The sequence below is a fragment of the Stigmatopora argus genome, chromosome 15 (genome assembly GCF_051989625.1).
Source record: "Stigmatopora argus isolate UIUO_Sarg chromosome 15, RoL_Sarg_1.0, whole genome shotgun sequence".
Lineage (NCBI taxonomy): Eukaryota > Metazoa > Chordata > Actinopteri > Syngnathiformes > Syngnathidae > Stigmatopora > Stigmatopora argus.
Window position 1 is genome coordinate 4,884,435 of NC_135401.1, and position 23,571 is coordinate 4,908,005.

The window sequence follows — 23,571 nt, forward strand, 5'->3', positions numbered from 1 at the left end:
GGAGGTTCCTAAGAGTTCAGCAAACCACATGTTTTTTTTTTGTTTTTTTTGCTTTTTACAAGCGGAATTATACTTAAAGTCACTGATGGTTGTAATGGTTCACTGACCTAACCTCCATGCTGACAACATGTGTCTAATTCCCACTTAAATGAGTTGTCAATACAAGTGTGTTTGTAGTATACTTGTCATGCCCAGTGATTGACTGATGTTTGTTGTTTTTATGAGAACATTCAGGAGTATGCTGGAATTTTTTTTAACATCCATAGATCCAAATGATTCAAGCGAAATTCCAACCCTGCAATGATTTCTACAGTCTTCTGCCCTGACTCGATCTGTCTAAGCTTATCAGTCACCTAGTCAATTGCCTTATTACTTCTTCACTCAACATCAGCGTAACCTCTGTTACCAGAGATCGCCTCCTCCGTTTGCAGATGTAATAAATTCTTTGAATGTTTATCTGCCTGACTCACAAATTCCTCCAATCTCTTCTTGGGATGATCCTTCCAATGTGTCATCCCTCCCTATCTCTTGGGCAAACATGTAGGGTCGCTTCCTGTTCCTCTGGGATGCATCCTGCATGTGCTCTGCTGCCCAAAGAGGGTGCAGCTACTTCCTGTCTGACCTCAGGGTCATTCGGGGGAAGTTGGAAAAGGAATGATGTGGAATGGAGGCAAAAACATGATATATGGCCAAACTGTTACTCTTCATCATGCGATCGATAACTTCTCCTTTTGTACATAGTACATTTATACATGTTTGTTTACTCAAGATCAGATGCCAAAACAAAGAAAGGATGAGTCTACACTGTTTTTATCTTCCTTGTTTGTTCAAAATCCCCACAAAGTGACTCAAGATTACAGTTTTCCATTCTGAGTGCCACAAAAATGACACTTGGCTTGACATGAACATGAAAAGAATGCGTTCAGGCACGCACACTGTGAAAATTGTAAGCCTTAAATTTGCGGGTGGTGTTTGTGCTGCATTGTTATCCGTCCTCACTTTGTTTACATAGACATTTAAATAGTAGTATCGAGCTCATGGTTGACTTTCATAGCTGGGATTCCTCTGGTTGTCTGTTTACAAACACCACATAGATTGGCTAGTTTGTATTTCTCTTCTCGTATTCTTCGCTCTCAGGGAACTTTGGCAGCTTTTACCAGCAGTAGATGCCAACAAGTCATTTAAATTGTGACTGCCAAAGCACATTTTTGTAGCTTTTTTTTTCTTGTTCTATACAGATACAGTACATCCTTTGCTGGGCACCACCCCCGCTCCCAAAAATCTTCTTTGTTTGTAGCTTTTTCAGCCCGGTTCTTCCACCATCCGCATGGGAGCTTAATAGTATTTGAACTGGAGCTCAGGGGATTGCGATAAAACACACAATCAGACAGACATTCCATTAAAAGTCATGCACATTTGTGTACACAATCTAGAGAAAACAAGTACATCAAATAAAAGAACCGCTTAATTTTGGCATCCAATTTTCCTAGCGGAGGCTAGCGCAAAGACAGTAGAACGAAAATTTAAAGAGAAAACCTATAAATTAGAGGTGTGGCAATATTTTGAAAGAGGGGTCTATTGGCTTCCCAAAAGGTTATCGAAATGATCTCACCAAGAATCAATATATTGTTTGAAAAAGGTGTCACAGTTTAGGTTAGGTTCAGGTTCAATACACACTTTGACTGGATTTGGCGTTTAGCGACTGCCATGGGACAGAAACAACAACATTCATAACCAGTCTTTGGTTTTGGAATAATTTCCACTCGTAATAGAAAGAGTAGCTAGCAGTGAGTGAAATTTGCAGGGCTATTTCAGTTGTCATCTGGCCTCAATGATATATTAGCACATCACTTATTCTTTCAAAAGTTTTGGAGAACATTCCATCCACAACAGGAAGCAGTTCCATGACACATGGACACAACGCATGGAGGAGGCTTAGGAATGTGCTGAGAGGGGAAAATGGTGGAAATATGATCACTCTTTCTGTTACACAGGCGTAAACCGTGGTCTAAATGCAATTTTCTGACATTTTAACCGTGTTTACCTGTTTCCACACACATTAAAGCCAACCAAAACTGCTAGTCATTATCCTCGTTAATTCTTTTGTAACTGAAACTGCGCACAATCTAACTTTGGCTTTCAATCAACCTTAGGCCATTACAATTTCCATTCAAAATCTAAAACGAAAACCCCACAAGTGTGTTTTACTTTTCATTTCGAGTTTTTGGTGATGCCCCGTATGGAAGCCATTGACAATCATGATTCATGCTTTCATTTTTAACACTGATTATGCTTGTCAGGGTCGCGGCGTGCCGCAGCCTATCCCAGCTGACTTAAGGGGATAGGTAAACTATAACCTAAAATGGTCACCAGTCGATGGTACGGAACACTTTAAGAGACAGACAGCCAATCTCACTCACAACCAAAGCACCACTGTTTGGGTCTACACCCATTACATTTGTATTTGGACAATAACCAATATTTTCAGAGATGTTTACAGCTGAGTCCTTTTCGACCAATGTCATAAGTGAATATGCCTTTTTTTTTGCATTCCTGAGGCTGGATTCCACCTCTATGTTGATCCCCTGGTAGTGTCTGTTTTTCAGCCTTTGGGGATTATGCAGTGTGGTGCTTACAGTGTGGTCTGGAGTCTCCGAGTTTTGCATTATGTCAGAACTAATTAAGAGGATCACGTTTCGTTCCCAAAACTCAGAAGGGAGTTGGGGATGATGACTTCCTGGGGCCAGGCCGCAAGCACCAAACCCTTTCAAAGATAAGCCCAAACAGATGGAGCAAACTGAGTAGGAGGAGAATGGCCTTTTTCACTTTTTATCTTATTTTCAGTTGCCTTTTACAGTTTATCACATTTCCCTATTCTTCTTCTTATTCTAATTCTTCCTCGGCTCACCAGCTGATTTGTTTCTGTGTGACACACTCCCACGTATACTATTTCTCTTTTCCTCCTCAGCTATATATTTCTTCTTGGATCTCGCACCTCATTTGCTTTGAACCTGCTCCAAAGTCTAAATCATACATGCTCGCTCGCGCTCTGTTGAGATACGGGCTCGACTCTGGGCTTGGACCAGAAGCAAAAGCCTCACATCTTTGCGCTCTCCAAGGTATGGGACAGAGGCGTCAGATCTCTCAGACTATGACCATCTGGAGAGAGTTAATGAAATCAAGGCAAATAGGACTTCAAGTAGAAACTGGCAGGAGCTCAGGGCTCGGGTGGCGAGATGGAATGGAGAAATGAAACACATAAAAGGGAAATGCTAGTGGAAAACTTTTGCTGATTTGTGTTGTTAATACCAAAAGAGAAAGAAATCCCTTTCCCTATCTTGTGACGTTTTTTCACCAACTGTAAAGCCTGGAAGATCAGAAATGAAACACTTTGATTTTAGGAAAATGGTCAGCATTATAAATGGCAGCTTGTGAAACCAAACAACATGAAATATGAAAGGCAAGGGGTTCAGGGTCATCGAGATGTATATTCAGTGGCACCTCTATTTAAGAAATGAATTTGTTCCAGAAGTGCTTTCGTAACATGGACTTTTTGTAAGTAGAGACATTTTACATTGAATTAGCAAAACTCGTTCCAAGGTCTTGATGACTACCACCTTCATGAGTAGAAGCCCACTGTAATATGAAATGTGAGTGGTTTAGGGTCATCGAGATGTGTGTACACCCCCATGATTAGTAAGAAGCAAAACGTGAGAGCGAGCCATTTATAATGGTAACATTTGACCTTGGAGGTCAAGAATGTTGTAACTACGTTTCCGCTCAGCGTCTGAGTGTACATGTGCTGTCACGAGGGAAATGGGATGTATTTTCTGATTCGGAGACCCCCTTAGACTCACTGGAGTGACTGACTTGGAAAATAGTGATTAATAGTGGAACAGTGAGGTTAACCAGCCTGCAAGTGAGGATGCACTTGCTTTTAGCTTTGGCTGACTATATGGAAAGACCTAAACCAGGGGTCTCGAACTCAATTTACCTGGGGGCCGCTAGAGGCCGAGTCTGGGTGAGACTGGGCCGCATCAGGATTTCCACAAGAAAAGCACTGATAAAACATTCAGTTCTATGCCGAGAGCAGCGGAGGAGTGTGCGCGCCGAGCGGAGTGATCGGCCTCACGGCTTCTCCTCCGCCCAGCTGATTGGAGGAATGAATGAGTGAGTGAGCGAGGCACTGGACAGCCCGGCCGATGTCCCGCCCTCCATAGCCGTATACCTCACCGTGATTGGTTCATTCAGCTCCGAACCAAAGTTCCCTCTAATTTTTTGTTGGTCTGAGCAGAAAGACAACCTCCCTGAGCGCACTGAGTACCAGTGTGAGCGACATCATCGGTACTCGGATGATTCGCCTAAAGACGTTTCGCCGACGGACGTTTGACAGACGGGCAGGTCGCCGAATGGACGTTCCACCGAACGTTCATTCGGCCGAACGGAGGTTTCGCCGAAACGGGATTCGAACGCTCGCCCCGCCGGATCGTGTGTGTACAAGTTTTTCAACCTCGGCCCGCGGGCCATATACGGCCCGTTAGGATTTTTAATCCGGCCCGCCGCCGGTGTTGTCCAAATTATAGTAAAAATCAATGTTCGTCTACCATCAATGGCAGTCCGGGAATAAGCACTCTTGGGCAGGCAGATGTAGCAGAACCGAGCCGTAAAATGACAGCAATCGGGTCAAATCCATCCTAAAACAGCATTTAATGATTAAATACAAATACTGGATGATATCGCGATGGAGGCAAAAAAAGTCTATAGACGTCCATTCGCCAAACGGCTCAAAATGCTCTCAAATTCGGTCAAATCCAGCTGAAAACAGCATTTAATGATTAAATACAAATACTAGTATTTGTATTTAATCATTAAACTAACAAATACTAGTACGACCTGTCCGTCTGTCAAACGTCCGTCGGCGAAACGTCTTTAGGCGAATCATCCGGTCACGACATCATCATTGCTCGCTATCGGCACACCAGTATCACACCTGCCACAAGCAGGTGCATGTCAATGTTCCCTCTAATTTTTCATGTAAAACATGCTGTAAAACAAGAAAAACATGAGTGGACAGAGCTACTGCGACTGGCTGCCACTTAAACGGCGCCATCATGGGGAAAGGGGTAAAAAAAAAAAAAAAAAAATTAAAAAAAATAAATAAATAAAAAAATAAATAAATAAATAAAAAAAAATCGATCTTTCATATTAAGACGGGGGCCGCAAATTATCGTCCCGAGGGCCGCAGTTGGCCCGCGGGCCGCAAGTTTGAGACCCCTGACCTAAACCGATCCTTGCCTTCTCCTCACGGCGGTGTTGGTATTATCATAATAGAAAAAATATATAGCTGAGGGAGCATCTATTATCTGAAGCAAAGCCAAACATCATCTCACAAATATTAGTGACACCATTTATCCATTCATGCAGCCTGGAGGAACTAGGAATGAACTAAAAGAAGGCAATAAAAAGCTCTGAATTCTCTGGACGAGTCCCTAAAGTGAGCAAACTCTACATCCTATAAATGGAGCATGTACTTGTACAATCATTCATAGGGTTTGGTGGGTAAAAAAGAAGCTCTGATTTTTCCTTCAAGAAAAAGCATTAACAGTATGGCAATTGTAATTAGTACTTTACCTTAAGAACCACATTCAACACAACCTGTGATTTGAAACCACATGTTTGGCTCGCTTGATAGTTCTGGTTTCAGACAAGTGCTTTGGCACTGAGAGTGGAAAATGGTTTTCCAACAAGAGTGGATGAAACACACCACACAGCACCTTAGAGCCATCTCCTAATTTGGTTATTGTTGGGCTACATGAAAAGTGTAAAACACCTTGGTCTGAGTAGTGGATTTTTTGTCCACAGAGTGAAGATGGTCAGACCCTGAACCTTTCTGCCCTTTAAGTCTCTACCAGCTGTCAACTCCATTCCAAACATATTCACGGGTGTAGAAGTATACTTCAGTGTTGCTACCCTACTTCTATCAGCAAAAAGTTGTGTGTTGAACCTCCCAAATTGAGAGCAGGATTAACATTGGCCTTAATAGTTGTGGAATTCAAATCACCAATTTTATCAGTGCAACACCTTAATATCAAGCCTATTTTTCCAGATTAAGGTTCGGTGTGCCTTGCCTGATGAGCAGAGGCCAACTTCATTGACCCAAACACTTAGCACGGGTCACGATAATCAGCTCAGAAGTCAACAGCGGCCTTTGAGATTTAGATGTCACGCCTCACGCTTAAAACCACCATGCATTATGAAATAAAGAGCTCAAGGCAGCACCCTAACGGCGTCATGTTATTGACTTATCCCATAACTGGCTCAACCAAATCCGGCAGCTGCACTTTGCTTAATGTATAACAGCTGCTGGCAGCTGGGCCCTGTGGCACCCGTGATTGATGTCATGTCACATGTCCTGTCCAACTTCACCTCTACAATGACTCATTTAATGCCACGTACCTATTACATTACTGATGTCATCGTTTATACCCGTCAAATGGATATTGGAACTGATTTTATTGGAACTGAAAAGATGCCTTTTGGTTTCCTACACGTTGTTTAGGTTCCCTTAAGCTCATTTTACTCATCCAATGCATGCTGTGATGAGGACCTATCATCAACAGCATGGGGTCTAGGGGGTCCGATCTCAGAACTCTGATGCAGATGTGCTAATCACTCTTGCACCAGGCTGCCACATTATTTTCTTGCAGTGTGAACAATTCCTATGGATATCGAACTCATTTTGCATCCAAATATGACAACATTGGGTATCAAACTCATTCAATGATTCTTGAAATCAATGCATTCATATTATCCTAATTCTAATAACTGTTTGTTTGTAAACCATCACACTGGGCAACACGCAGTTATATGAGCAGGGTGAGGCTAGTAAAATGCAGTCCACAGACAAAATTAAGTTGTCAGGGGTTATCAACTGCTTCAACTGGAATTAAGCAGGGAAACTTGCACCGGTTATGTTTAGTGACAATTCTCCAAATATTCGCGTTGTCACTAGGCCAGATCTGAATATGTCACATTAAAAAATAATGACACGACCAGCTTTGTTGTACCAGTCGGCACAATCTTGTTTTACCACTAATTTGAAGCAAAGCTAATGGTCCAGATCATCAGAGCTTGTAAGAACTGCTCAACATAAATAATACATCTATGTTTCATCCTACGTAAAACACAAGAGGTTTTTCAGGTCCAAACGCTTTCATTCACAAAACAGGAGACCGAATCATTAGTGTTGTCATAGCAGTGCTATGGCAACGACTGAAATCTGTCGGTGATGACGGCCGATGAGTCAACAGAGAAACTGTGAGAGTAGGCAAAAAGCAATAAAAGGTTATGAAGAAGACATGGAGAGGCCTGCTTTGTGAGTGAGAGAAAGAAGATATATAAATATTAATGTCATCTGACCACTTAAGTGTTGCAATCAATAGATGAAAATCATATTTTCCGACTATAAGTCACTATAAAGCACTTTTTTCATAGTTTGGCTTGGCCTGCGACTAATAAACAAGCGCCATTTATGTATCTATGTTTTTTTCTCTCTGACCATGACAGCATGTTATTATGTTTTTTTAGGCTATAGTTTACTGGAAAAACTGTTTAGAAATGGCCATTTAGTCTGATGTTCACCATTTTACAATTGTTACTACTTTCGATGGAGAGGTCTAAACAGGTTCTGATTTTTAAAACAGGCACACTTACGGCTACTATCCTCTTTCCTGCAGGGATACGAGCAAAGAGATGGGATGCGCAGCAGGTACATGCTTTATTAATGGCCGTGGCTCTATTCTGGGACTCCGCGTGAGGCACGTTTTCCTGAGAGTGGAGGGGGAAAAAAACTCGATATGTGAGCTTCATATGGCTGAAGGGATGCAATCATTTTATTTCATGGCTTTTCCATGAGATACAGAAGACAATAGAATTCATCTAAATGGTAATTTCATCTTAATTTATGAATAATTGTCTTTTTCTTTCCCCTCAACCATAATAAAGAAGACCTGCCTCTACAGTACAATATAATGGATGTAAAAACATTTAATTTGTATTAGTCTAACATACTGATATTATGGCGGATAATTGGTTTACAGGTAGAATTATCAACATACGGTATCTTGCATATTTGCATTGGGGGTTATTAGGTAGCAAAAATGTAATAATGTGTGTAGTTTATATTTCACTCCCTTGCATACACAGTAGTAGCTGGAAACATGCACATGCATATTTCACTTTGGCCTTGCGCTGGCATAAACAATCCACTCTCATTCCACACTGGGGGCTACATGATTATTCCATTTGCACAACCACAACCATGGGAGACCATCACACACCGAGAAAGAGAAGAAAATGGGTGATAAATTGAACCTTGATTTGCCTCATGCAGCATTTTCTGCAAAAAAAAAAGGAATTCAGACATTACCCTGTGGAGCCGTGTAGAAAGTGTAAGTAATGGTGTTTTCATCTACTTTTTCAGATGATATATGATTGAATTTGACAAGTGGCTGTCAGGAGAAGAAATTTGGATTATTTTCAGTTTTTTTCCACTAGCACTGCACCCTTAGAATAAAGCTGTACATGCCTTGTTATTTGGTACCTGAGAAATCTTAAACACGCCCACTTTAGAAAAATCGAAAGATAAATACGTATGAACACGAAGGAATGACATCTTATCTCATGACGGACATATTCAAGGGTCCAGAGTGAATTGCTTTTTATCCTTTGTATGCACAGCTGGTACCAGCACACCACAATATATTACTACAATGTGGACATTTTATACTCCTACCCGTCACATGCCTTAAATTACCTTCACTCATTTTGTGTGTACATTGCAACACATTTCTGCCGCTCTCGAGTGTAGATAACACCAAATACTGCAAGCTGATGAAACAACTGATATTGTCTTTGCAAGAGAAGCGACCATAATTTTCAGACGATAAGTTGCACCTAAGTATAAATCACACTAACCAAAGAATGCACATTGTAAAGCCAAAAATACTATAAAACGCATTTTTTGATCAGAAACCAGGAACAAACATTGTCTGTTATAATCATTGTAAAATAGAGAACAAAAGACAAAATGTGCACCTGTTAATGTAATATATAAACTATTTTTTGCTAACTGTAGCCTAAAATGCACCATAACAAGCTGTTGGCGGTCAGAGTGAAAAAAATAAAAGGCTTATTTATGTAAGTTCCAGCCAAACTACAATTTTTTTTTGACTTATAGCCTGGAAAATATGTTCATTTTATTGCATTCTGGAGACCAGTGAAAAAAATATAAAAGGCATATATTGTACTCGAATCACAGGGCCAGCCACGCTATGAAAAAATGTGTGACTTATAGTCCAAAAAAAATCAGTAAATGGTGCATTTTTTTGCCTTAGGGTTATTTGAGGGGCACCTGCACCATTTTTACAGGAGAGCCAAGTATATTAGCCAGTCGCGATTGCCTATTTCATTTTAAGAAATGACAAAGCAGGAACAAACAATGACTGCGGGCTGTGTAAGCAAATATCAAAAGCTGTCATGTCCAATTCCAAACCATAACATGATAAATGCTACAAGTTTTAAAACATCAAGCCTGTTTGAAATGCTTCTGCGCCTCAACTGGGTTTCATCACTGCCCTGTCACTAGTCAAATTCTTAGAAAGGGCTTTCGCCAAAACAATGTGATTTGTGCAGTGTACGAATTGCGGCGCATCCCTGCCGTACGTTAACCAACCATGAAATGTGCAGCCTGCGTTTGATTTTCTACACGGGCCGAAAGCCTGGTAAATCATCGCTACGTTGGGCATTTGCATTTCTCATTTGGCGGAATATGAAAATCAGCTGGCGGCTTCCTCTCTAACTAGTTAGAGGAGCGCGGCCATACGTCAAGCGCATAGTAGAAGCTTTGCTTTGTGCCAAAGTGCTGAAGGCGACAAACTCGTCAAGTCCTTATTAGGCGACTCTCTATGGCTGTTCAAGGATGCTTCTTAAAATCAGATGGGGAGCCCAGCTAATCTTGTCAAGCTTCAACAAATCTTATTAGACTTTAGCTCAGTGGGTTTTCCCTTTCATTGGGTTTTGGCCAGTTTTTCTGCCGCGACCACACAGGGCCATTTCTATCCCTTCGGGGGTCTTAAGCATAGTCACATGGGCACTGCCCCCAACCCCGATGCAACCTCACAAAGTCAGCCAAAAAGTGTGTTTATTCATATCAACTTGGATGCAGAATTTGCTTTAACCTATCAAATTGAGGAAAGCCATCTGACAATAATACAGATTTTACCCAATCATGACGGTATCTAATATGCTTATATAATAGTACACTTTCATTCACTTATTTTCCCCTCCCACTTATCCTCACACGAGTCACGGGGTGCAGTTGGGGATGCCCTGAATGGGTTGCCAGCCAATCACAAGGCACAATAAGATAAACGACCATTTCCTCAGAACTAGGGACCATTTAGAGCACATGTGTCAAAGTGGCGGCCCGGGGGTCAAATCTGGCCCGTCGTATCATTTTGTGTGGCCCGGGAAAGTAAATCATGAGTGCCGACTTTCTGTTTTAGGATCAAATTAAAATGAAGAGTATAGATGTATATTAAATTTCCTGATTTTCCCCCTTTTAAATCAATAATTGTAATTTTTTAATAATTTTTTCTGTGTTTTTAGTTCAAAAATCATTTTGTAAAATCTAAACATATATATAAAAAAGCTAAAATAAACATTGTTTTAGATCTATAAAAAAACTGAATATTCAGGGCTTCTAATCCAGTTCTTTTAATCCATTTATTAAAAAAATGTAAATATTATATCTAAAATAGTCCCGCCCACGTGAAATGAAGTTGACGTTAAAGCGGCCCGCAAACCAACCCGTGTCTGACACCCTTGATTTAGAGTGTCCAATCAGCCTACCATGTATGTGTTCCGGGCGTGGGAGGAAACCAAATGACCTGGAAAAAACCCACACAGGCCTGGGAAGAACATGCAAACTCCACACAGGAAGGTCGGAACCCACCGGAGATTGAACCCTCTATCTCAGAACTGTGAGGCACTAACCACTCTTTGACCGGGCAGCCTACTGGTATCCCGTACTACTTAAATTTTCATAGCGTTAGATTTTAAACGATGTTTTCACATCAGGATAAAAATGTCTCAGGCAATAACTATAGAGAAGAAGGGGACGGAAATCAGGCCACAATAGACAAAAATCACATGATTTTCATCATCGTGCACTGACACAGGTGACGTTTAAAGGTTACAGGCCTATAGGATTTAATCCTCCCCTAACATCCATAAAGAAGCAGCAATCTCTTTAAATGTTGTACCTTCTATATAATGATCATTTGTTCAAGCCGATTATCTTCCATACCGCCTGATCGGCTTATCTTGCATATTTCAAGTAGGTCTGTCGTTTACACCTGCTCATATGGTGAATTCATGCATATCCACAGCAATGGCACCCTTGGAAAATGCGTATGGAGAGTCGTGCCTTTCTGATTAAGAACCTCTAATTAGAAAGGCTCAATTAAAGAGGATCCAAAGCTCAAAATCCTCTGCGCTCACTTTTCTGCACATGAACCTAATGTTCTACATAAACTACCTAGAACATACCGATATTGTAAATGTTAAGAGAATAAACGAAGGGTTGCAATAAAATGGGGGGAGGAGATAGCGAGGGTTAGTGTGTGTGTGGTGGTTTGTCTAAAAATAGGTCACTAACAAACAAACAAAAAAACACAAGACATGGCATTGATGCTCCATGACAACACAGCTGCAATGGCAGATGGACAAAATGGAAAACTGGAGCAAAAAATGATGACCAAATAATGAATCGGGCAGGCTCCATCCCCTTTTTCCATTGGCTAAGTTGAGTATTTTGCTGCACATTGAGTGAGAAAGCCATCTGTTAGCTGCACAACCTTCTTTCACTAAATACCTCCTTCCCTGACTGTACCTTCATTTGAGTAGCGAACACATAGTACACAAAGTTGAAAACAAGAAAAGCATGATTATTACCACACAAATATTCCTGTTAAACTTTAACTAGCGGGAAAATATTTCTTGCAATGCAGTAAATTAACTGAGAGTTCAGTGGGTTATTTAAAGTTCAATAAAAAGTCCTGAGTCAATGAATTGGAGTATGACTCATTTTGATATAAAAGCCAACGATCCAAGACATTATTTCCTTTTGCCAGAATTAAATCTTTGCTTTCGACTTTGGAACAATATGCTGCACTGATTTGCATTTACATGAAGAATTATGATCACCTGAGATCAAATGTTCAAAGTGCAAGAATCTGAAGTATCTCATTAAAATGGGATATTTTTAATTGCTGTTTATCTCTGTTGGTCATGGAAAAATAACACGTGGTTAAAAAAAAACGCTTGCTATTTACGTTTTATCGTACAATTCAAAGTGCCTTTTCCACTTTCTGAAAATGAAGAAGTACACCAATGTTTGTCAATATATATATTATATGAAAAGATAAGTAAGTAATCATCGTGAATGAAGAAAAAGCTCAACCACTGCCACCTTTTTAGTTTTACAAATATTCAGACATTTCCTGGTTGATTAAGCAATCATGGCTGCGCATTGACTGTAATTATTAAACAGAGTAAGGGGTCACATTACAAATTAAATTCATTGGGGGGGGCCTGCCAATTCAGAGAGCGCTGTCACGAACAGGAAATGAGGCTTTACTATGCACAAGACATGATCTTTTGTCCCATAAATAGTTGTACTGTATGAGAAGCAATTCGTGCAATGAATCACGACGGCTGGGCAAACCTAGACAGTATATGCAATACATAAGTGAGAGACCGGACAAGCTGGTGTTGTCTGTCTCATTTCCAAACAATAGATACCATTGTTTCATGTTTCCCTCTGAAGCAGCAGTACATTTTGGGTCAGAACCAATGATTAAAAATCAAAGCCAAACCCAAGAACATGGCATACTTATCCAAAATCGATATACTTAGAGTACATACTATATTACCTGATTTGTGCGTAATGGGCTCTTTGCAGGGAGCGCTGTGACGTCGGATTCTCCGGAGGGTTTGCTGCTCGCACTTTTGCGGTTTCAGTGTCCTCGCTGATATCCTCGAGTTACCAAGAATGAGCTCTTCAACAGATCTATCTTTTCTGTTCTGAAAGAAACACAAACAATAGCCTGAACATTGTTGAAGAATTGAACAATATTATGTGAACTTTACTACAATACCACACACATTCTACTACTAGGCATAATTGTGTATCGGCATGACGACAATTGACACTCTAAACCTAGTGTTATAAGTCTAATATTTGTAAGAATATTCTCTATACTTTGATATCACGCAGTGTTTGCACATGTTCAAACAACAGCATTCAAGTAGTCTCAAAACGAAACAAAAAGAAAAATGTTGTTCAGCCGAGACCAGAAAAACCCCCAAAAGGGTTTAATTTAAAAAATCTTCAATGACTTAACTTCTAAATAATGTTATTTGAAAAAAAACTGTCATTTTTATGTGGTCAAGTGTCCCAAACAAGGCCATTTTTTATGCCAGTAAATAACATTTCTTTGTAAATACGGCCTAAACACATGAAAGCGCCTGTCAAAAGGCCAAGAGAGACTTGATCACAATAACAGCTGGGATGAACGCACTGGCGGTTTAAGCTATAGACAGACTTGCACATGTTTGCACGCACCCTGACACAATTATACAAACCCCAAACTTAGCATTACATGGACGGCACTGTAGTAGCAGCTAGACAGATGGTGATGGCTTTTTGTTCGTCGACGGATTAATACGGCTTGGTTTATGAATTATGATGATTGTTCATTCTCAATTTAATGAGGTTGTTATGTCTAGACTAGGGGTGTCAAACTCAGTTTGGTTCACCAGCCAAGTTCATGCCAAATAGATCTCATGTGCCCCATTTTATTTTTGACCAATTTACAGATAAGAAATCGGTCCCCTTCCCACCCACAGGCCGTACATTGGACATCATCTAGACCAAAGGTGTCAGACTCGGGTTGGTTCGCGGGCCGCTTTAACGTCAACTTGATTTCACGTGGGCTGGACCATTTTAGATATAATATTTACATTTTTTTTTAATAAATGGATTAAAAGAACTGGATTAAAAGCCCTGAATATTCAGTTTTTATAGATCTAAAACAATGTTTATTTTAGCTTTTTTTAAAATATATTTTTAGATTTTACAAAATGATTTTTGAACTAAAAACACAGAAAAATGTTTATTAAAAAATTACAATTATTGATTTAAAAGGGGGAAAATCAGGAAATTTAATATACATCTATACTCTTCATTTTAATTTGATCCTAAAACAGAAAGTCGGCACTCATGATTTACTTTCCCGGGCCACACAAAATGATGCGGCGGGCCAGATTTGGCCCCCGGGCCGCCACTTTGACACTTGTGATCTAGACAAACCACTGCGATATCACACTCATTGAGTACATTGTATTCCGCTCTTGCGTAATACAGGCATTATATTTCACCAGACGGAAGCTAGGAATAACGAAGTATTCATTGCCTGAGTCATGCATATGGGCTGAGTATGGATGGGATAACCCTAGAAGAGCCGATCAACCCCCGGCTAACGCCAGACCGCCCGCTGAAGTACTGCCAGGTCACACTTAACACCAAGCACAGCCTCTCCACCATCCTCCTTCTTCCCCATCCCCCAACAAAACCCTTCCCCCATCCGATCCTGAAATCTGCATTACAATGAAGATGGTTTGAGGGGGCTGCTTTTGAAAAGCTGGGAAAGAGAAAAAAACAAGGGGAGAAAGAGAAAGTGATGGGCTCAGGATTTCAGGGCAGCTGGACTAATCATCTTGAAACTGAAAGACTCCTAGACTGAATGTTGTTGTGTTTTTCATTTGTTTTTGGTCATATTTATTTTGTCATAAATTCCATCATTTTGCATGGAAGTACAAAAAATTTCACTTGTGGGGGTTAACGCAATTTATTCTCCAATTAATGGCTGGATGACCAACAATTTAATTTAAAATTAGGCTAGTGTTTGGGACTATCAGCTTTTCTTAGTAAACAAAAAGAGTAGCATGATCGTCTGTTTCCCTGGTGTCGGTATGTATTTGAATACATCCATTTTATGTTGATTGACATTAAATTATGGTTTGAATGTGAAATTGAAGGCTTGTGTGTCTATCTGCAATTGGCTGGCAACCAGCCAAGCGTATACTGTGGATGATTGTTCTAGAAGATGGATAGATGCTGGATGGATGCGTCTTTCCTTGCCTGATTAAGGGCTAAGGGCAAAAAAAAGGGGCTTAGGCTGTACAAATTTAAAATGGTGTTAGAAATGAAGCGCAGTCGATATTTGCGGTACAGGTTGAAAATTCAAGGTGTTTAAATTTGAACATCCATGAAAAAAGAATAATAAAGCATATTTTCTTGAAGCCATGGTGGTATGCATTTTGGAAGAAAAGAAGAGGAGGCAGCGATATTGATGAATGAGATTATGGCACACTGACCTAGAAATTCTGCAGCTCTATATTGCCAGTGGGAACGAGCTGCCCTACAACTGTACAACCCCCGTCTGGCACACACATACTGTATCATCTCCTTCTATTTCCTTCATTAATGCACTAAAGCTTTTACGCAATCCATTTTCACGTACTTCTGTTATCTCACCTGGTTTGACTGGCGTAAAAAAAGCATGCCAAGTTGTAAACAATAATTCATGATAATTACAAGCAAGTGATTTAAATAAATGAACCATAACGTAGCCAATATCATTTTGCCCTTGAGTGACCTCCCAGCAAATCATCCATGCCCTTAAAACCAGAGAGATAGAGAGAGGCAGTAGTTGCCATGGCGACTGGATCTGTAATGTTGGGAGGGGTATTTAGCATCAAGTGCGAGAGATTGGGCTCGGTGGGGGATGTGAATCAACACAACACACGCCTCAAAACAATTACTGTTCATTTTGCGGGTGACTTTAGCGTGTACGATTCCAAGCATCCATCTGAGCAATTAATTCATCAACGAGGGAAGCCAAACCCACAACATTGGCCGAGCATTTGACTTCCCGCTACGCTCTAATTATCCCTGTGCCAGAATGGTGCCGAAAAAGCTGTTGCCAAGATGGCTGCCGTGTGCAGTTTTGTGTTTTCCTCATGGTCAGGAACCCTTTGCGGTCAATAAACCAGTTTATCGAATTCATTAGCATGACAAAAGCTTTTCTCCACGGTGGACCCGCCTCTATTCGTGTCAGTGAAGGGAATTAAGGCCTCTTTACACACCCGCGTTGACGTGTGCGTAAAATCCTGCCTGCGTATTTGCCTTTACAGTCCCTTGTAGTGATTTCCCGTGTCAACACGTGGGTCTGTTAAAATGTGCTGCAGTCCCTCCCTTGCAAGTCAAAGGTGTCGCTACGGCTGGTGTTGGCTAGGGTACAGCGGGCTAGTGTCTCTGCTGCATTTAAAAAAAAAAACAATTTTAAATCGCAATGGCAAATGTGGTGAAACAGCCATTTTTTGGGTCGCCCTCTTGCCTATTATCCGTCTTCGTTGTCACTGCCCAGATGATCACATGATCCTCGTACAAATGATGTTTGACCCAAATGAATAATTTTCCGAATCCAAATAATTGGTTTAATTATTTTCAGTGTATTGATATTGCCAAAAGATCCATTTTAGCATTCATAAGTAAAACCCTGACCCTCCTCCCCCATCTTTCCCATTTATCATGCTCATCCATTGAGACGAATCACACAAAGGCGGCCTTTTATCTGATTTGAGCACTTATCCTGAGCCGTGCCGTGAAAAATGGCCAAGTACACAAACAAGACCCTGGTCTTGCTCCGGGTGAGAGAGAAAAATAGCCTAAGAAGCAGCAGTCTATGGAAGTTGACAAAAATAAGTCATCGGACTTAGGCCAGAGGAAGTTCGCCAGCCATAGTCGCATATTTTCTCAAGGATATCAGACCTTTTCATCTGTGTGGTGACTCAATGTGAGTTATTACTCTCAGCAAGTACTTTAGATAGTAGGTTTGTTACTGTCTAGTCCACAGGTGTCAAAGTGACGGCCCGGGGGCCAAATCTGGCCCGCAGCATCATTTTGTGCGGCCCGAGAAAGTAAATCATGAGTGCCGACTTTCTGTTTTGGGATCAAATTCAAATGACGAGTATAGATGTATATTATATTTCCTGGTTTTCCCCTTTTTAAATCAAGAATTGCAATTTTTTTTAATCCATTTTTTTTTCTTTTGTGTTTTTTAGTTCAAAAAGCATTTTTAAATTCCAAAAATAAATATAAAATATTACACAAAATACACATTCTTTTATATCTACATAAAAAACTGAATACTTGGGGCTTTTGATCCAGTTCTTTTAATCCGATATAAAAAAATCGAGTTGACGTTAATGCGGCCCGCGAACCAACTCGAGTTTGACACCCTTGGTCTAGTCTATCATTCTTGTTTGTGATCATTTAACATGACTCAATAATTTAATTTTCCCAAGATATTATTACCATTCAAACACGATATACTTGCGCAATCATTGTTCAGACATCCATATGAATTCAAAGGTGTTCCCAAATGTAACTTGAAAAAAAACTCAACTTTGATCCAGATTCTCAGTAAAATTAAATATATTTGTCCTTAGCCCAATCGCTCGATTAGATTTCAAGAAGGTTTTGCAAGTTCCTTCCATTGCTGTATTATCTATCCTACTACATTCCCAGGTTAAAAGGGATAAACTGTAAAAAATAGATAATTAAAAGTATAAATATAGAAACGATTTAGTCTCTTGTGTAAACTAATAAAAAGAGAAGAAGCATGACGGGAATTTATCAAAACAAACTGTCTTTATGAGTTTCTTGAAACCAATCGGTGCTCGAATAGGGAAACATTTCTGGTTTGTGATTATAAAACCAGAAAAATAACACATTTAAAGTACGTGAAGTTCCAATGACATGAGTAGACACAAACTGAATGGCGTAACGGGGCAAAAAAAGGCTTTGAAGCATCATTTTGAATTCCTTGACTCATTTTAGTAGAATGTGTAGTGGGATGGCGGACGATAAGAAAGAGTGGGCTTGGCTCACTTCAAAACATTCAGTGTGTATTGGATTCTCAGAAGTTGAAACCAGTGAAAGGATGGAGATCATTCTTTTGGTGGCAGATGCATACTTGGCATTCCATGGTTGTGACATGTTTGTGTGAGGGTGTGCATGAGTGAGTGGAGGAGGTTTCAATTCTTGGAATGTCAGACAAAGCAAAAGGAAATCGGGAATTTATCAGGTCAAGCAAAAACTAGTCCCTACTTTTGGGTTTGTACGTTTGCTTGATAAAGTGAGGGTGTCAAATGACTTTTTTCTTAGTTTTGCTATTAAAAAACACTCTCTGTGAGTGATTTGTGCAAAACAGAGTGTGATGTCACAGTTGGGCTAATTTACACAATACAAAGAAGTGGGGAAATCCTATATGACATCACCCACACGGGCACGAAAAGAAAATGCAACTCCAAAGTGGAAGCTTTGACGCCACCAGAGGTTAAAACCTCGATCTCAGAACTAAAATGAGCGTGCCGCCCACCATTAATTCCATCCGATTTATTGATGGCGTTAAGAGAGGTTGTTAAATTAGGAATATATAACTGGTGCACAGGGTTTAATCCAATGTAAATAATTAAATGAGCAAAACAAGACATGTCAACAAGTGAGCCAATCAAACTCATGTTCAATTGAGACACTTTGGACTGGAGCAATGCTGCAGGGGTGGATGAGGCCCATCCTCCGGCATCACATTGGATGCGCCCCTGCTGACACGCCCATGGGAGGAGACACCGATTGGCTTTTGAGGCGAGGTTGAAATACTCACAGTCGCGTCTCATCCATCCTTTCATTCGAGCTCATCCACCGTGGGTTCCGCAGTCATCGTGGGAGAGGGACGACCTTCTCGTTGTGTCTCTGTAATCAGGGCTAAGGAAGGATTCTTCACTTTTTTTGGGCCAAATCCCATTCATTCTTGAACCTGGACTTTTCCATTTCAAAGCCAAGCCCTTATCAACTTTTTCTTTACCGTTTCATTTTTGGGGTTTAGAAAGTACCGGTGATAAAAAAAAACAGAAAATGGGAGCCCACATGTCTAAGGGAGATGTAGCTGTCGAGGGGAACGCCAACGCCGTCGCCGCCGACCCGTCCGCCGCTAAAGCCAACGGCCAGGTGAGCAATATTGGACCGAACCCACCCACTAACCCACCGTGATCACCGGCTGGGGGAGTCACATGGCACCCAACGCCCACTACTTGCGTGCTACCAAGCTGTTGCTCGGCTACGCTCCCAATGGCGATCGAAATATCAAAAATTACGGGCTAAAAGGGGAGCTTTTTGTGGGTTAAGTCGAGCATCGAGTGTGCCTTTGTTCTTTACAATTGCTTCCCACGAGGAGGCAAAAAGCATCATCGCGTTTGGTTAAATTAAGCTTTTTTTGGAAGTATATTTCATCCCATGATTCGGTGTGAATTGTGTGAAATATTTGTTCTCTAGTCAAATTTACAGTGGGGAAAAATGATGGATGCAAATGACGCTCCAAACAAAAGCGCGGATGTACACGAGAGATTTGGCTTGAATAATAAGACGATGGGGCGTGGAATGCTGAATGGGAAAACGCTAAGATCGCTAAAATGTTGCGAAGATTTTCTATTGTGATGATTTATAAAGTGATTAAAGACGGCAGCAAGCTTTTAAGCGTAATCTGATGCAATGAAATAGCGTTAAAGTCAAGCATGATGGAGAGAACATTTAGGAGCAGGGGGATTCCTTTGTTCTTTGACGTTGAATTGCAGGCGCGATAATACTGCCTCCGTGTGGTCAATTCGAGTAGTGCAAACAGCTGTAAAGTGCCCCTCCCCTTTTGAAGGTGTCAGTCAGGACTAGGGCTGTGCACGTCTGGGGATTCGATGCTACACTCTAAGACGATGATTGCGATTTTTGTCTATCACTTTGGAGGAAAAACAAATCTAAATGGATTTAGAAGTACATTTTGTAGCAATTTATTTCTAAAACCTCATTCAGTATGAAGCATGTTTGTTTTATGTTTGAACAACATATGGCCTTCATTATAACATGTTCTCAGTTTTTAGTGCAAAGCTGCTTAAATGCAGTCTTATGGGACTTGAGCAGTTAAACAGCGCCCTTGTGTGTCCATGCACGATTACTACATCTATGTTGGGTCACCACAACTGCTAAGATTGGTCAGTGGCCCGAGAGAAAAACTCCTCAAAAAGATCTTGGAGCAAAAATAAGTTTGAGCACCCTTGCTATAAGTTGTAGTGGCTTGGCTTTAGATTTTTGTTGTTGGTGCTGTTATTTTGGCAGATTGGAAGTTCTGCTAACTAGTGGATGGGAGTAGAGGTGCAGCCAAAAACACATCCGTAGAAAATAGTTTTTTAGCTGGAGGTCTCGGTGTGAATTCGCATGTCATTTCGAAGAAATCTAATTCGCTTTACTAACAAGCTGTGTGTCGTTTAGGAAAACGGCCACGTCAAGACCAACGGCGACGTCTCCGCCAAGCCCGAGGGGGACGCGGTGGACGGCAACGGGGCAGCCGAGCCGGCTAAGGAGGGAGAGGCCGGCGCCGGGGACGCCATCGAAGCGGCTCCGGCGGCGGAGGGCGAGGCCGCTAAGACGGAGGCCGAGGCTCCCAAGGATGGGAAGAAGAAAAAGAAGTTCTCCCTGAAGAACTCCTTCAAGTTCAAAGGCATCTCGCTGAAGAAGAACAAGAAGAGCAGCGAGGAGGCCAAGGAGGAGGCGGCCTCCCCTGCCGCCGCCGCCGCCGAGGAGAAGCCCGAAGAGAACGGCCACGCGGCCAAGGAAGTCCAAGAGGAGACGCCGGCCGCCGAGCCCAAGGAAGACGAAGCTGCCCCGCCGGAGACGGACGCCAAGGACACCCAAGCCGAGCAGGCGGGCCAGGCCGAGGAGGCCCCCGCCGCTGCCGCCGCCCCCTCCCAGGAAACGACACCCGCCGCCCCTGAGGGCGACGCCAGTGCGGAGTGATCGCACCCCAGCAACGGAACTCATTTTCCAAGATTAAAATATATAAATATATATATGAGAGGCTCATGCCATATTCTTAAAAGTTATACAACAAAAGAAGACAAAGGATATATCACATTCGCTGATTCAACCACCAGGTCACTTGCCTTTTTTTTCTTAAAGTTTATCAGTACTTTGACAGACGGAATTTCACCGAGCCCTCAAATAGATGAAAGTGTCGCCCCCTTATGGTACATGCAGGGACTGGCATTTGGAGAAGGTCATGAACTGGACGCGGAGAAATCAGGAATACAGTACGAGACTTTCCCCGGCCCAATTCTCGGAGAAGCGCCCTTCGGCGTGGTGGCCCTATAGCGTATTTTTTGGGATCTAACCATTGCCGTGCCGTCGCGTCTCCTTGCCACCAAATGACTGTTAAACGGAAGCTTCAAATCCATGTATTCGTTTTTTTGTTTTTGTTTTTTTTCTCCCAATTCTACATTTCTGTTTTAACCACTTCATGTATAATAGAGCAAAACAGACAGGAAGAGGCGGTCAAAGATGGTCTCTAGCGTGTTCGGATTCTTTTTCAGGCTAAAATTCCCATTTTGAGCTTCGAGTATTTGCAGTGTTCACATTTCAGAGTTTATGATGGGTTGGGATCGTGTACAAAATGTGAGCTTTTTATCTGCAAACTTTCTCTGTAAATATGTTTTTGGTTCTTTTTATTTTGCTATCTTTGAAGATGTTAATGGTTTTATTGTAACTTTTAATAAGGGTAAAATAAATGTTTTGAACCCCTCCTTGCTGTGTTCTGCCTTGTTATTTACACTATGTTTCTAATAATGTTCAGTTCAACTTTTTCGACAGATTGCATTAGGTTAACTAGCTTGACATGATCACATGGAAATATTTAAGTTTCTGTAAGGAAAGACTTGTATCACAAAGGATATAATTTGGATCATGTCCATGATTGTAGAAATCCCTCTGGAGACTTGATGCAGTTTTTCCCAGGCTTGGATCACGCCTTCATGAAGTTCCAAGTAATCTTCCTGTAAGCTGCACTGTTGTCACAGCCATCTTGTTTTGCCTGGGGCATGGGAAAAGTTGGGATAAATATCTCAGGATGTATCTTGTAAATCCGGCGGTCCAACTCCCCCTTTTTTCCTTTTTTTTTTAATAAATCGGATGCAACTTTCAGCCCACCCCCTTTTAATAAAAAAAATGTTGCAGCATATTTATCCCCAACATTAAACCCAGACACCCCATAATTCCATTCATTCCTCTAGTTCAACTTTTCTCACATTCCAGCATTTGTCAATTTGTTTCATTGCAGATTTAATGTTAAACATGAATGGAAAAAGCTACATTACCCCATTAAGATCGATTAAAATTGCAACAAAATTATTCCCTGTAGGCATCTTTTACTGATGGACATCCACAAGATTGTACCAGAAAAATAATTCCATTGCTTTGAGGTAAGTGGCATTGACATGTTTAAGGGTCAATTTCATAATTAAAAGGTCTTCACTATTGTTTGTATGGGCTTTTACATAAGAGCTTTTCTAGTTATGGTGTTAATTATATTTATAAAATACACAAGTGCAAAGCTAGTTTTAAAGTTAATGTAAATGAGCAGATTTCTAACTTATTTTAATATGCATGATAGGAGTGTTGACCCTGTCAACATGGCTGGCAATTCAAATGCCAATTATTTTAATATATGCTAATCCGTATAAGGATGAATTGTATGACAACATTCTTGCAATCACAAAATCGCACTAAACTGTGAATTTATGCCTCCTTTTTACATCAAAAAGATCATTTCAATTGTCTGGCTATTATGTCTTTTGTCGAATTTGTGTGATTTGAATATAACTAGAATTTCTTGTATGAGGGAATCTTTAAATACTAATAAAACCTCGAAGAATGTGTTGGTATATGGCGCACTCTCGTGGATCTGTAATAGAAAACATTGGAAAACACTGGCCATTTCTATTTATACACATTTCCTTTTCCATTTTCTTGTATTTTCTGCCAAATGTTTTTCCATACAGAATTAATCACGTTTTGATTTTGAATGCTATAATTAAAAGGCAAGAACATCTTATTAGATCACTGGGTAAATTCCATCACAGTGGATCCATCACATAGCATATTAGCACTGGAGCATCGGGTTCAGACAAATTAATAATCTAGCAGTAACCATCATATTTGATAAATACTAAACAAAGATCTATACAAGATAGTTTATCCATCAGTACAAGAGAATGACTGACCCAAAATGCTGCGTTGGTCAGATCTGAAGTAGACTCCATGTAGTTTATCAATTTTATCTTGAGATCATTACTCTTTTCCTTCGATTGTTGCAGTTATTATCTAAATATTTTATCAATGTTTGGCTTTTAATCGACAGCAGCTGTCCTGGTGCAGCAAACCTGCTTTCACGCAGGGTAATTGATGCTTTTTGCGTCACTATACGTAGATATATTAAAAGAGGCATATTTAAGGCTGAAGCAAAGGGGTAAATTGGCGCCCATCTTGCGTCGGAAAACTTCTTT

The 23,571-nt window shown here is 40.8% G+C and overlaps 1 protein-coding gene and 2 long non-coding RNA genes across 3 annotated transcripts in view; 1 reads left to right on the top strand and 2 right to left on the bottom strand.

Moving 5' to 3' along the window:
• The window catches only part of LOC144089512 (uncharacterized), an 80,924-nt gene extending 61,830 nt beyond the window's left edge, over positions 1–19,094 (bottom strand). The window contains exons 1-2 of the long non-coding RNA XR_013305089.1: positions 18,855–19,094; positions 12,996–13,146 (exon numbers count right to left, since the gene is read on the bottom strand). This is a non-coding gene — a long non-coding RNA (uncharacterized LOC144089512). The remainder of the gene's footprint in view (positions 1–12,995; positions 13,147–18,854) is intronic.
• Positions 18,844–21,813, top strand: LOC144089509 (MARCKS-related protein 1-B-like). The gene is made up of 2 exons (XM_077620427.1): positions 18,844–19,198; positions 20,507–21,813. The coding sequence occupies exons 1-2, from the start codon at positions 19,106–19,108 to the stop codon at positions 21,029–21,031; spliced, it is 618 nt and encodes a 205-aa protein (XP_077476553.1). The 5' UTR covers positions 18,844–19,105; the 3' UTR covers positions 21,032–21,813.
• LOC144089514 (uncharacterized) lies at positions 21,343–23,456 on the bottom strand. Its single transcript, XR_013305091.1, has 2 exons — positions 23,290–23,456; positions 21,343–22,100 (listed from the first exon to the last, which is right to left on the bottom strand). It is a non-coding gene; the product is annotated as an uncharacterized LOC144089514 (long non-coding RNA).
• Positions 23,457–23,571: the final 115 nt, after the last annotated feature.

Bases quoted from the DNA above. Each gene is read 5' to 3' on its own strand.
- LOC144089509 (XM_077620427.1), top strand. From the start codon at position 19,106: ATGGGAGCCCACATGTCTAAGGGAGATGTAGCTGTCGAGGGGAACGCC. The intron at 19,199-20,506 runs GTGAGCAATATT...TGTGTCGTTTAG, and splicing joins CCGCTAAAGCCAACGGCCAG to GAAAACGGCCACGTCAAGAC.